The sequence below is a fragment of the Odocoileus virginianus genome, chromosome 18, assembly GCF_023699985.2.
Source record: "Odocoileus virginianus isolate 20LAN1187 ecotype Illinois chromosome 18, Ovbor_1.2, whole genome shotgun sequence".
NCBI classification, from domain to species: Eukaryota; Metazoa; Chordata; class Mammalia; order Artiodactyla; family Cervidae; genus Odocoileus; species Odocoileus virginianus.
Window position 1 is genome coordinate 8787197 of NC_069691.1, and position 14439 is coordinate 8801635.

General features: G+C 38.7%; 1 protein-coding gene across 2 annotated transcripts in view; it reads left to right on the plus strand.

Annotated features, from left to right (window-relative positions):
• The window catches only part of LOC110145442 (guanine nucleotide-binding protein G(q) subunit alpha), a 303045-nt gene extending 288995 nt beyond the window's left edge, over positions 1–14050 (plus strand). For both annotated transcript variants that reach the window (XM_070480317.1, XM_070480318.1), the window contains exons 6-7: positions 2858–3011; positions 8797–14050. In XM_070480317.1, the coding sequence (XP_070336418.1) occupies positions 2858–3011; positions 8797–8987 (345 nt within the window). In that variant the 3' untranslated portion in view covers positions 8988–14050. The remainder of the gene's footprint in view (positions 1–2857; positions 3012–8796) is intronic.
• The last annotated feature ends 389 nt before the right edge of the window (positions 14051–14439 follow it).

Here is a 14439-nt window from a genome sequence, read left to right on the forward strand (position 1 = left end):
ATGGTAGATTAGATAATGGTAATTATCTAATAGTAGGCACAGGTGTAAATGTAAAGAGATTGTGATGCCGCAAACTTGGCCTCTGTGCACCAGAGCCGAATCGAATCTCAGAGACAGTTTTGAATGAAACAGAAAAGAATATCTTTATTGCTTTTCCAGGCAAAGGGGGACACAGGGGACCCATGCCCTCAGAACAGAATGTCCCAACCCAGGGGGACTTGGTGAGGAGTTTTATAGCAGTGTTCAGGGTGGGATTGCTGGTGAGGATCAGGGTGTGTGCAGGACCTGCACTCCTTTCATCTGGCCTCAGGTGGTCTCCTGATAAGCTTCTATGATTCTGGGGTTTATCCCAACTGTGACCTGTTCTCTGGAATGAAGCATGTTTCATCTAGTAGTTAATATCTTTCATTTGTTGGGGGTTTTAGTTCTGCAGACAAACTCAGAGGTATTGTTATGTGTCCCCTGAGGCGGAACCAGGACCCTGTCCCAAGGCTGCATCCCTCACTTCCCTGATTAGCAGCTGTTTGAACCTGCCCTTTGAAACTCAGGGAAGGTCATGGAGGCTGAAGCCTGTTTCCTACAAACAAGAAATGGGGGATAGAGGAAGGCTTCCATGACCAGGAACCCACAGCATTCTGCGCAATTTCGATTGGTGGTGGACTTTATCAGGTTTGGTAAAGGTCTCCTTTTGAACAGGAGACCTTTTCAACTTGATTTGAATTGGAACACTTTATAGAAGAAAAGAGCAAGACATATTCAGGATATAGGAAATTTCTTGGTGAGCTCAACTTCCCAGAACTTTGTCTGGAACAGCAATCATAGGGGAATGCAGAAGAGTGTAGTTGGCCTCTATCAGGCTGAACTGTGAAACTCAGGGCACGTTCTGCATCAGGAAGGCAAAGGCTGAGCAGAATGTGTTAACAGCTTTGAACCCTTAGTCTTCAAGGTCAGCCTTCAAACATCTTTCATTCACTTCCTTTTAGAAATTTGAGAATGAAGTGGATCCAGCTATATCAATCAGAAGCATTAAATTTTTTTTAATTTTATATTGAACCAGAGTTAACAATGTTGTGTTAGCTTCAGATGTACAGCAAAGTGATTCAGTTATAAATAGCATTCTTCTTCAAAGTCTTCGAGTCTGTTTCTGTTCTGTAAAGAAGTTCATTTGCATCATTTTTGGGGGGGATTCTGCATATAAATGATATATTGTTTTTCTCTGAGAAGTATTTTATATATAATAAGATCCAGAAAAATTACAGTTCAAACTAGCTTAAAAACTAAAGAGTACTCAATTGGTTGATGTTACTACAAAATGCAGAAGCATCACCAGGTTTTGGCATGGTTTGACCAAGAAGTTAAAATCTAGTTTCTTTTTCTTCCTGTTTCAAAATGGTTGCTGGAAGCTCAAGGCTACACGCTGCATCTTCCACTTTTTTCATGAAAGCTGGTTCTCTGTTCCAAAGCTCTTGGCAAAAATCCTGGAGTTTAACTGGACTGGTTGAGCAGCTTGGCTACACTGGTAACCAAAAAACAAGCGAAGCAATAGTCCAAGTGACAGGAACCTGGATTCAGAGCCCAGCCCTGAGTCACCCCAGGTACCAGGAGAATAGGATTATTTGTTTAGTTGCCAAGTCATGTCTGATTCTTTGTGCCCTATGGACTGTAGCCTGCCAGGCTCCTCTGTCCATGGGATTCTTTAGGCAAGAATACTGGAGTGGGTTGCCATTTCCTTTTCCAAGGGATCTTCCTGACCCAGGGATCAAACCCACTTCTTGAATAGGATCCTCTGGCTTAAACCATTGAGCCACCTGTTGGCAGTAGACGTGGGCTCAATCCTCAGCAGGCTTTTCCATTGCCCCAGACTTGGTCATAACACATAGAACCAAGACGGGGATGGAGATTGTTCTCTGCTGTCTGAGAAAAAGCAGGCCCAAGGAGGATTCTCCAAATCTGCCACCTCAGTCTGTGACCCGAGGACGGGAATGATTTAGAAGCAAGTGTGTCTATAGAAGGAAGAGCTGGTGAATAGATGTGGGCTAAGCAAGGAGGCTGTCTAGCTTTTGGCTGGTGAGTGATCACCCAAGTCAGAAGTACCCTGGAAACATCTTCATTTGTAAGAGCAGGCTGACTAATTCCTTAAGAATTCATTGAGGTTTTCTGTTACCTAGGCTGACTTGATAGATAGCTTCAGTTGAAAACACTGAAGGTGGTGAGCAATATTACATTTATATCTCCAACTAATTACTATGTATAGGTCCACAGTTATGTATGAAAATTAGTGAAACTTAAGGAGACAGTGTGTTCTGATAAATAGGAAATGTGTGATCTAAAAATATTTTTCCATGTGTTATTTGTATAGTAAAAAGTAATACTTTAAAAAATATTGATGCACTTTGGGCAAAGAATAAAGTAACTTTGTTTTGACTGTTATGTAATAGAACTAATTGTGAAGTCCCTAGTCCATATAGCTTAAGAAATGCAAAATGAAGCCTGGTGCTTAGTTTTTGGTACAGATCCTAAGTATTTGGCCACGAATGAATAATTCTTGGTGGGCATTCGTGACAGTGCACCAGGGACAACTTGATTCTCTGGGCTTTGATGATTCTTTTTCTACCTTAAAAGTTGTACCAGTGGATGTTTATTATTATTATTCTCTTCTGCTTGTCAGCCTGAGAGTTTGCCTAATGAAAAGAGCTGCTGAGCCTTTTGCATGTAAACCCTGATGCCATGGAAGCTCAGCCCAAGGCCACAGAAATTGAATGCATACCAAAGATGGGTGGACTTACAAAGCAAACAGTTCCCAGACTGAGTGATCATGTAATTCACGCCTTGTTTTTCTGATGATTTTTTTTTTCAGAACCGGATGGAGGAAAGCAAAGCACTCTTTAGAACAATTATCACGTATCCCTGGTTCCAGAACTCCTCAGTTATTCTGTTCTTAAACAAGAAAGATCTTCTAGAGGAGAAAATTATGTATTCCCACCTAGTTGACTACTTCCCGGAATACGATGGTAAGTCTGCACTCTTGAGGCAGTGCGTTAGCCAAGGAAATATCCCACCTCCTGAGGCCAGGGCCAGAGCTGACACATTCCCATACTCCCTCAGTGCCTCAGAAGCCTGCGTATTGGTAACTGATGGAGTATGAATCATTGTTTGTCCTGTCTTTCAATGACCTGAAATGTTTCACTTCCCAACAGTGATGAAAGTTACACTTACTTCAAAATATATAAGAAGCTTTCTTTTATATCAGAGGAGGGAACCATCCCCTAGTTTTGCCTGTGTATCAACCATTCTCGTTCCCTCTTGAGTTCCCTTTCATTTCCTTACAGTCTGCCTCTCCCTCTCTCTGGAGAGAAAACAGAATTTTGTGGTCAAGAGCCCATGGTCTGAAGTCGATCTATCAGCTTCAAATCCCAGTTCTGATACTTCGTATTTGTAAACCTTGATTGAGTAAGTTAGTTGCTTTGGGCTCTAGGACCAAACTTTTGTTGACTGGAATAGATAACATAAGTATGACATTTCAGCATGATGCCTGACACAGATATTTTCTTCGGAGGGCTTCATGGGCCCCATGAAGCCCCATCATCCTGAGAGAAGACACCCATCTTTTAAACCCTGCCTGTAACACCCACTTTGGGACTCCTGTATATGTACTTTGCATTATTTACTTCCTTCTTATAACAGATCTTGCCTCCTCAACTAGACTGAAATCCTGGATGACTGAGCACAATACCCAGCCCCTTCCGAGAAATATTACTTGCTGAGAGATTGGTAACAAAATGCATCCATACCAGCCACTCTCAAACAGGTGAAAGAGTCACAACCACTGCCTTGGAAGAAGTTACCTGCAGAACCCACACTCAGCTCCCCACACATGCTCGAGTCTAGATTAGGAGTGGCTAACTGTGGGCTTCCTAGGTGGCTTGGTGGTAAAGAATCCACCTGCCAAGCAGGAGATTCAGTTTTGATCCCTGGGTCAGGAAGATCCCCTGGAGAAGGAAATGGCAACCCACTCCAGTATTCTCACCTGGGAAATCCCATGGACAGAGAAGCCTGGTGGGGTCGCAAAAGAGTCAGACATGACTGAATGACTAAACAACTATGGCCCGTTGCCTCTTTTTATAACTAAAATTGTACTGAAACAGCCACACCCACTCCTTTATATGCCGTCTGGCTGCTTTTATGTTACAGCAGCAGAACTAAGTGGTTGTGATAGAGCTCAAGTGGCCCACAAGCTCAAAATATTTACTCTGTGCTCCTTAAACAGAGAGAGCTTGCCAAACCCAGATCTAAGTAAATAGTAGGTAAGACGACAGACTTTGAATGTCACACAGTACTGTACCGGCTCTGCCACTCACCGGCAGTGGTGCCTCAGTCAAGTGTAACGCCTCAGTTTCCTGCGTGAAAAAGAATTGAATGGAATCACGTATGTAAGTCACGTGGCTCAGTGCCTGGCAGACAGAAGAACACAAACCCAAAAGTACCTATTACAGAGGTGCAACAAGAGAACGGGCTATTTTTTAAAAAATACTTTATCAGCATCCGCTCTCTGGTGTGTATGTCAACTCAGCACCATTTTTGTACTTCTACGAACTCCTTAAGAAAGGTGATTGCTTCAAAACTAGTACTCAGCTTGGCCTCATAGCCTTCCCCCGAGATGCAAACACATCGAGGGTAGAGTTTCACTCATCTTCCATCACACGTGCGTGTGGTACGGTACTGCTCTTGGAAGGGAAACGTTACATGTTGATGAACTGAAGTTCCTTTTCAGATGCACATAGGATTCTCACGTGTAGGGATGTTATCATACTGGTTTTGTCAGCAAGGTGTTCCCATCCTCTGTCCAAGTAGCTTTTCCTTTGTGCTTTGAGGCTCCTTTAAAAACAAACACTTGCCCAGCCTATTCTCTTCTCCTTTTACTTGGCCACTAGCCTGCCACCGAGTCACAGATGCCCAAGCCCGTGGTCCTCAGCACTCCTGAGCAAACGGTGGAAGGAGATAACCTAGCACTCGTTCTCTCCCGCAGCAACAGGCTGAGTCCTTAAACACGAGACCAGCCCAAAAAAGATGGGCACGGAGCGCCCGGCTTACCACCCAACACACACGCTTGCCTTATGCTCCTGGAAGGGGAGACTTATTTTCATTTTTCTCAGAATTGGGTGAAAATCCATGAATGAGAAATGACCACCCCCCCGACATAGCACAAGCCTGTAGGCAGTATGTTTTCAGAACGTGCATACTTCTGGGATGACAGCAGACAGAGCACAGAGCAGACCCCCAAGGCCCAAGGCTCACACTCAGCACACACAACAGCACACCGGGGTTGGTCTTCCTGCAGCAAGTGTTGGAGTACGGTTCTTCCTTCTCTGTGCGCCTTCTTCCTCTTCTTCTTACGTATCTCCTTTGTCCGGCGAGTTCCCCAGATTCCCCATCCCTGTAAGTAAGAGCATCTTCCTTCCTCCATGAGCCCACTGTGAATGTTGTGAAATCTGAAGATTTTTTACTGTCCATCTTCCCTGGTCTCACACACTGCACATACAGGAAACTTGTCTGTGGAAAAAGAATAAAAGACACCGATAGTTATTCCTAAAGCAGATGCAGCTGTCATTCCAGGAGACTTCAGGTCCTTGTAAGATGAGCTGAGAGGAAAAATTCTAGGCCAACTCGGCAGTGATACGTTTACAATACACATGTTCATAGTATTATCAATTCCACACTTCCACATTTCTGTACTTACAAGGTCTGAATCATAATGAGTGTCATTTCTTTATTTCTCTTCAGGAAGGAAAATTATCATTTCCACATGGACTTGAATTGCAAAACTGTTCATAGAGACGATGGGATTTTTGTTCCTGCCATGATGGCCATAATGATTTCTTTGTAGTTTATGTTTATTCAGATAACAAATTATGCTTAAAAGCATAGCAGACTCCCAAGTGCTCTTTGGTGAACTTGAGTATTGTTCTGATATACTTTAGAGTTTTTAAAAAAAAAGAGTCAAAAGAATAGACTTTTGTTTCCCAATAAGAACAAGTAAAAGTTCATTCACAAGCCAGAAAGATAATGTTCTTTTATGAAAATGGAAGACTGCATCAGTTCTAACAATCTATTAGTCCATCTCCGAGAGATTGTGAAAGATAGGGAAGCCTGGTGTGCTGCAGTCCACAGGCTCACAAAGAGCTGGACGTGACCGCCCTACAGAATAATGACAACAATCAATACTATGGAATTACGTTAACAATAGTATATTAAATAAGCTAGGACACTAAAGAATTTGTCTCACATATTTTTAACTGGGCACTCTTTAATTCAGTATGGTGCCAGTCTTAATCATCGACAATTTCAAATCTGGGCTAAGTCATAAATTCAGACCTCCCTTTTGTAAGCTGTGCAAGTGAGAATAATCTGCTTTCAAGACTCTTCCTCCCATTGTCTGGCAGTGTTGGATATAAGCTTATTTACTTATAAGATTGGTTTGAAAAGTTTGCTTTCTGAAGCTTACCATGTATTTTGTTAGAATCTGTAGACCCTCAGTAGAATTGTCAAAGATTTGTTTATCCCAACCGGTAAATAACAACATTGATTAAAAAAAAAAAGTCTAAGCTGTGGATCCCAAGAGGGTTTTCTGAGAGAGGAGGAATGCAGGTTATAGTGCTTATCCCTCTTTCTTGGTATAGAGCTAACTGGAAAAGGGGAGAAATTCAGATGCATAGTGCCACAAAGATGCATATAAGAAATGTGCTCATTCTAGAATGACAGAAAATGAAATAAATTATATAAAGAAAAAAGAAAGAAAGTGCTCAGTCCTTGATAGGTGGTAATGTTTTGGAATTGCTTTTAGTTTACAACAAGTTTTAAATTGACATATTTACCAGGGCCTATTATGTTTTTAAAACAGCTCTGTTGAGATATAATTCACATACAATATATAATTCATCCATTTAAAGCATATCACTTGATTCTTTTTTATATGTGTCATTAGTTTCATAAATTATGGTAAAATACATGTGATGTGAAATTTTGTCATTTTAACCATTTTTAAGCATGCAGTTCAGTGATACTATAATTACATTCACAGTGCAGAGCAGCCATCTCCATTTCCAAAACTGTATAATTGCCCCCCAAAATTCTATGATCATTAAGCAATATCTCCCCATTTTCCCTTCCTCCTAACCCCTGTTACATTCTAATCTGCTTTCTATAAATGTGCCTTTTCTCAACACTTCACCTAAGTGGAATCGTGCAGTATATGTTGTTTTCTGTCTGACTCATTTTACCTGATATGTTTTCAGGGTTCATACATGTTGTGGCATCTGTCAGAATTTAATTTTTATGGCTGAATAATATTCCACTGTCTGTATATACTCCCCTTTGTTTTTCCATTCCTCTGTTGATGGATCCTGGGGTTGGGTAGATACCTAGGAATAGAATTGCTGGTTCATCTGGTAGTTCTGTGTTTAGCTTTTTGAGGAGCCATTAAACTGTTTTCCATTTTACATTCCTGGCAACAATAAACAAGGATTCAGATTCCTCCACATGCTTGCTAACACTTGTTATCTTCCACTTGATTTGATTATAGCCATTCAGGTAGATGTGAAGTGGTATCGTATTGTGGTTTTGATTTGCATTCTCTAATAGTTAATAATGTTTATCTTTTCATGTGCTTATAACGAGCATCTTTTCATGTGTTTATTGGCCATTTGTATATCTTCTTGGGAGAAATGTTTATATAAATCCCTTGCCCATCTTTTATCGGATTGTCTTTCTATTGTTGAGTTGTAGGAGTTCTTGGTATATTATGAATATTTATCTGTTATCAGATGTATGATTTGCAAGTGTTTTGTCCTATTCTGTAGGTTACCTCTTTTTGTAATTCTTTTTTAAATTTATTTTTATCGAGGTATAGTTGAATTACAATGTGTTAGTTCCTGCTGTACAGTCAAGTGTGTAGGTTGTCTTTTTACTTTCTTAATAATGTCCTTTGATGTGCAAAAGCTCTTCATTTTGATTAAGTTCAATTGATCTGTTTTCTTTTTTGTTGCCTGTGATTTTGGTGTCATATCTAAGAATCTATTGCAAAATTATCAAATAAGTTCTTAATATATCCTGATAAATGTATCATAATCCTTTTTAAGAACATCTAAGACAGTGCTTGATATATAAGAGACCCTGGATAAATGTAAGAAAACGTAAACCAGCTTTTTTTAATCATCACATGTAGTGAATTAAATTCTACGTAAATGTGGTTTTTATCAGAAACACCAGAAATGAGCCCGCAGAGGACAGTTGCAGACAGACCAGAGGTTAAGAAACAGGTTTTCTATTCTTAGATTTCAGTCTGGAGACTGTAAAATGATTGATACAGAAATGGGAGCAGGTTGGGTGGGGAGCACAGGGGGCAAATTGACGAGAGAGCTTGAGGCAGTTATATGCACACTTGTTATGCAGCTGAAACCAGCACAGTTAACTGAATCCAACCAGAAGTAAGCTAATCACATCCCTATCTGAAGATTCTGCAGTAGCTCCTTGCGTCCCAAAGAATCAGAGCTAAACCTAGCCTGGCCTTCACGCTACCTGCCTGTTCTCACAAGATCACATTCTGTGGATGCTTGGAGATGGATGGATGGGCAGTGAAAGTGAGAAAGAGGAACCATGACACATAGTCGTGTTGGGGAAGATGCTTCTAACAGATCAGATCTGCAGTGAAGAGGCCTTCATGAGCTTTAGTAAACATTGAGCAAATGCATGAACAGATCAGCTAGCTGACAAGTGTCCCTCTTCTCCCTTGGCCAACAGGACCCCAGCGAGATGCCCAGGCAGCTCGAGAATTCATCCTGAAGATGTTCGTGGACCTGAACCCAGACAGTGACAAAATCATCTACTCACACTTCACATGCGCCACAGACACCGAGAACATCCGCTTTGTGTTCGCTGCTGTCAAGGACACCATCCTCCAGTTGAACCTCAAGGAGTACAATCTGGTCTAATTGTGCCTCCTCGACGCCGCCCTTCCCTCCCCTGGTGGGCTAGTGAAGCTAAACAAGAGGGACTGTATTTCTGTGGAAGCAATTTGCATAATACTAATTTATTGCCGCCCTGGACTCTGTGAGCGTGTCCACAGAGTTTGTAGTAAATATTATGATTTTATTTAAACTATTCAGAGGAAAAACAGGATGCTGAAGTACAGTCCCAGCACATTTCCTCTCTTTTTTTTAGGCAAAATCTTGTGACTCAATGTATTTTAAATTCTCAGTCATGCACTCACAAAAATAAGAGCTGTTTCTTCCTCTCTCTCTCTCTCTTTCTTTTCTGTTAAGCAAAATGAAGTTGATTTTCCTTTTCCCAACCCATCCCTTCCTCTTGATTTTTCCCACATTACAATGGCCTTTATCCTAGTTCCATTCTTGGTCAAGTTTTCCTCTCAGATGATACAGTCAGGACAATGTCATTCATTTAAGCCATCGACTCGGCTGAATTTAACAGTTTGTGGTTTTTGCTGAAGGATCATAAGTATTAATACTGTGGTTTTAAATGTATTGCTCTGGATACACATATAGAGGTCTTTTTATATAAATATATTGTCTTGCCTCACTTTGGGCTGGGACAGTGGATGCCTGTTTAATGGTTAAGTGTCTTGCTATTTTTGGTTTTTTTTGAAGTTTATCTTCAGCCATAACTGGTTGCTCAGCAAACCATATAGAAGTCAGTAAAGCATGGGCCAAGACACACAGGAGTTCTTCCTTTTGAAATATCATGTGCCATTGTTCTTCCTCCATTTCTTGCCATTTTTTTCTCCACCCTCTTTTCTTCAAATTGCAGATGCCAAAAAAATATGCCAACAGACACTACATTATCCCAGTGGCTGCTGCCCAGATCCTTCTTATAGGTTGCTCTTAATTTTTTTTTTCCTAAAACTTTTTCTCCCTCTTTTTTTTTTTTTTGCCTTAGTGTTTATTCCACAATTTTAAAATGACTTTTAACTATGGATATGTGTTGCCAAAGCTGGCTTTGAAAAAAAAAATTAATGAGAGCTTAAAAGATGAAAGCCAGTACCTTAAAATGTAAGAGAGTAAGACTGTGAAGCCTAAAATGCTTGTGCTGAGAGTGAACCTGAAACATCAGTTGCCAAACTGTTGGTCACTGTAAATTTCATTCTTACAGTCCATCCTTTTCTTTACCCTTAAATCACATTGTTTAGTGTCCACATTCCATATTGAGTGTCTAAATCAGCAATGTGGAAAAGCTGTCTTGTGTGATACCCCATGAAATCTGCTTTTATCTTTTCATTTGAAGCCAGTTTTACTCTCTTTGTGTTCTTTAAGGTCAAGTAGGTCTGCCAAAAACATTGGTCAATAGTATTACTCTGACACCTTTAATTTGCAGACTCTGAAGTTACTGCTAGTTTACCATCTTTGAGATCTTAAACTGGTGACTGATTGAGTTGAACTTAAGGAAGATTTGTGGACTGAAACTCAAAAGTAACCTCTCTGTTCTATAAAATGTGTATCTATGTAACTGAACATAGTAGGAGAGAGATCTAGAATTCTATATGTGCAATTTTTCAACCAATGCAAAAAACACAGCACATGTATTGATGATCTTCTGTCAAGCAGCTTGAATTGAAATATAATTTAAGAAAATAAATCATGATGGTTTAAACCTGCTGGGAAGGTAGAATTAGGCCATGATCCTGGTCTAATTTTACTACAATACTATTTGGCAGGAGTCTATAATCTTTTATGTAAATCACTGTTTTGGAACAACAAAGGAGAAAGAAAATTAATGGCTTATCAGATGAGTACCAGAGTTATTCAATAATAATGGAATGTTCCCATTCTTTACTCTGCCAGACTCAAAGTACACAGGTTACCTGGTTTTTCTCTCCTTATTCAGAAAGCACCTGTAATTTAATTAAGAAACAGACTGCCTGTAGGTATAGTGCAATTATGAATGCTCTAATCATTGTACATACATCTCTCTCTTGATACTGTATCATCCATACTGGCTTTGTAATCATTAATTTTTTGGCAGATTGAATGTGCTGTATTGATATGTATCTATGTAATTGTATTGTATGTCTCATAGCTAATTCACATTTTGAATAATGTTATTTTATTTACTTTTTTAAGAGAGGAGAATGTAAATTTGTCAGTTTATTTCTGACTAGGGATTTTTTTTTCCATTTAGAAAAGAAAAAAAAAAAAACCTTACTATCGAACAGAGCGGTACTAGCATCGTGCTATATAAAATCATTTGCACATTCCTAAGTAGAGGTATACTGATTATAAGACCCAAAGGTAATTTCATAAGCAAAATACATAAAATCAGTTGGAGCTTTTATACAAACATGGAAACCAACTTTGTAGAACTTTTGCCATTTGACCTAGGATTGGAATATGAGCTTTTATACAATTCATATTCTTATTTGGCAAATGCACAGTTTAGTATTACCTCTCTGATGGCCTTTATTAGAAAGGCAGTTTTAGAAGCTATTGTGATCCACTAAGGAAATGTTTTAATAGCTAGCGACCACTGCTTGCCTGAAAGGGCGATCTTAAATTTGGTGCAGCAAAAAACAAAACAAAAAAAAGAAAAAAAAAAGGAAAAAAAAAAGTATAAACAACATTTGAAGGCCTACAGTGTGTATAGCGAAAACCTCATCACAAGATCATAAGTGTTACAGTTTTAGGGAATCAGGATATTCTATTTAATAGAGCTATAGTAGATGTAGTCAATTAAACCTGATCTCAGAGCTCCAAGAAGCTGAGCAAAACAGGGAAAGATTGTTATATTTGTCTTCATGAAATTGGGATGGAATTGCTATGCAGAATTGAGGTTTGTGGTTTCACTGTTCATTTTAGGGTGCATGATAAGATCCCTTTTCTTCAGAAGGGAAAAAATTGATCACCCTAGTTACAGTGATACATAGAAACCGAATTGTATCCACACTAGTCAATTGAAGCTAAAGGATTTTCTTTTTTGTTTCTTTGGGGTTTTACTGAGGGGCTGGGGTGGGAAGGGATTCTTTTCAGTTTTGTATAAAAATGAAGTTTACTCATGCTTTGTATTATTGTGATTGCAAGCGTTCCGAGCGTGTGCCGCTGGACCCCTCTTGATGCTCTCGGTAACGGAGGCCTGTGGCAAGTTGCGTGGTGACTTGGGCATGTCTTATTCAGAAACAAAAACACAGAAACCTTTCTTCAGCAGACCAAGGCAAGCAGCCGTCTCATGACTCACTTAACACATTGCAGTGTACTAGTTTACAGATGATTTTGCCCTTTTTGCGTGACATGGCAGTTCCAACCCACAGAGAATCCCTTGTTTGTAAATTGGAGGTTTGTACTATGCCTTACAGAGCTTAAATTCAGAAGTCTGTGCCTCATATCTGAAACAAAGGGAAATAACACACCTATTCAAAAGTAAATAACTCCCCTCAAAGTGTTTGTTTTTCGATCCATTTTCATATAAAGAGCTCTGTTGAATGTCATGAATAGAGTGGGGGAGAAAATATTCTAGAAACCTGCATATGTTGTTTACTAGCAGATGACATCTACAAAAGGTATTTGAAGAACACCGAAACTTGTAATTTTTTGTAGATTAGCTAGCAGGTCTAATATTTAAAAAGGTAATTCAGCTAAAGGACAATTTACTTTTTGTACTTCAGACTATCTTGATTGTCAAGGTGTACGAACTGTAATTTTAAAATTTATACTGCCACATGATTGTAAATTTTAGTTGTCTTAAGTTAGTAATGGGTGAAAAGCTATTTATGCTGGATATGGGTCAAAAATGACTATTATTTGCAAAAAAATATATAAAAATAATGGGAAGAAAGGGCTGCATAATGAGATACTGCAAGACTCAGATACTGGTTGGAAATAATCTTCAAGTTACCCTCAATTTCCCTTTGTTTTCAGTTTCTCAAAAAGAATGAATGAAATGAAATATAGCAGAATGTTAACCCATATAAAAATAAAGTGTACCCAAATATTGTAACGTATATTGCTGCTCTTCTTAAAATTAAATAAGGGTTTAAAACCACTTAATTGGTAATTGACAACATCTCAATTGACAGATAAGTTGTGCTTGGTATACATATTTTCTTCCAAAGATTTTTCTTTGGTTAGAAACACACAAAAATTAAAACTAGTAATATTGTATGTTTATCTATCTCTACATATTTCCAGCATATGTAGCATTAATAGATCTGTCCTGGTAACTATGTCTTTGGGATTTCATTTTGATTTCATCACTTTAGGAAAAGAAATGGCTTAGTTGTATACGATTAGCTAGAGATTTTTGGAGCCAGGCACCTGCTTCGTAGATACTTAGTATAAAGTTGCCATTTGTTTTTCTCACAGAATAACAATTTCTTGCTGTCTCAACTACCAATGCTCTTCAGTAACCCTCTTGCCTCTAGAATCATCTGTTCAAAGTATGCATACACACCTAGCACATAGTAGGTGCTCAAGTATTAATTTTCTTCTTACCTCCCTTATCATGTAACCTCCATTTCCCTGTATGATTCCAACCCAATAGTAAACAACATTTACACGTTATGAAAACATCTATGGGTAAAATTGGATCTCACTTGGATGAAGGAATTCTAACTTCCATATAAGCTTTGGTAGACAGGAAAAAAAAAAAAAACAGGGAGGAAGATATTCTTCAGTAGAACATTTTTAAATTTAGAAAAGAAAGATGGAAAATTACTATGTAACTTTGTTCAGGTTACTTTGACTGAAACACATGTTTTTGGTGGATTTCTTTTCCTCAAAGAACTCTAAATGCAACTTGCTGGATTCCTCACCTGTCATCATGTTGGAAACCCTTCCTAGACTTATGTATTTAGGGAGTTTTGTCAGAAAACATTTTTAACTTGCAGTATTTAAAAGAATCATATTTACTGTTCTTAAAATGTCATTCAAATGCATGTATTGTCTATTGTTTGGGGATGGGAACTAGTTTTGCAAAAAAAAAAAACACCTAATGTTGTATAATAATGCCCCAATGATCTTGCTGGTTAAAAATACAGTATTTTTGGCCATAAGTTTGTAACTCAGTATTCTTCATTCTTGAGTTTTCCTTCTCTTGAAGTTGCCTAAGCCTCTCCAAAATGTTTTTGCATTATAAGGAGTATTGGGATCAATCGTTTCTTCTCTAAAGCACTGTATGATGCATATCCACTTCCCAAAGTAGACAGGTTCAATAGTTTTTAAACAAATAAAAAAGAATTTCCTTTCTGAATATAATCAGAAATATCCAACTTCTTTAGTGGAAACATTTATATTGATAGTATTTATCAAATTTCTTTTTCTAAAAATCTTGCCCTAATTTAGGTTGCAAGCAATTTGTTAAAACAAGGTTAAATAGCTGCTCAATAAAGACTTATAACAAGCCACCTGTCTTCACCTGAGGCCGTCTCTTCAGAGAAAGAAT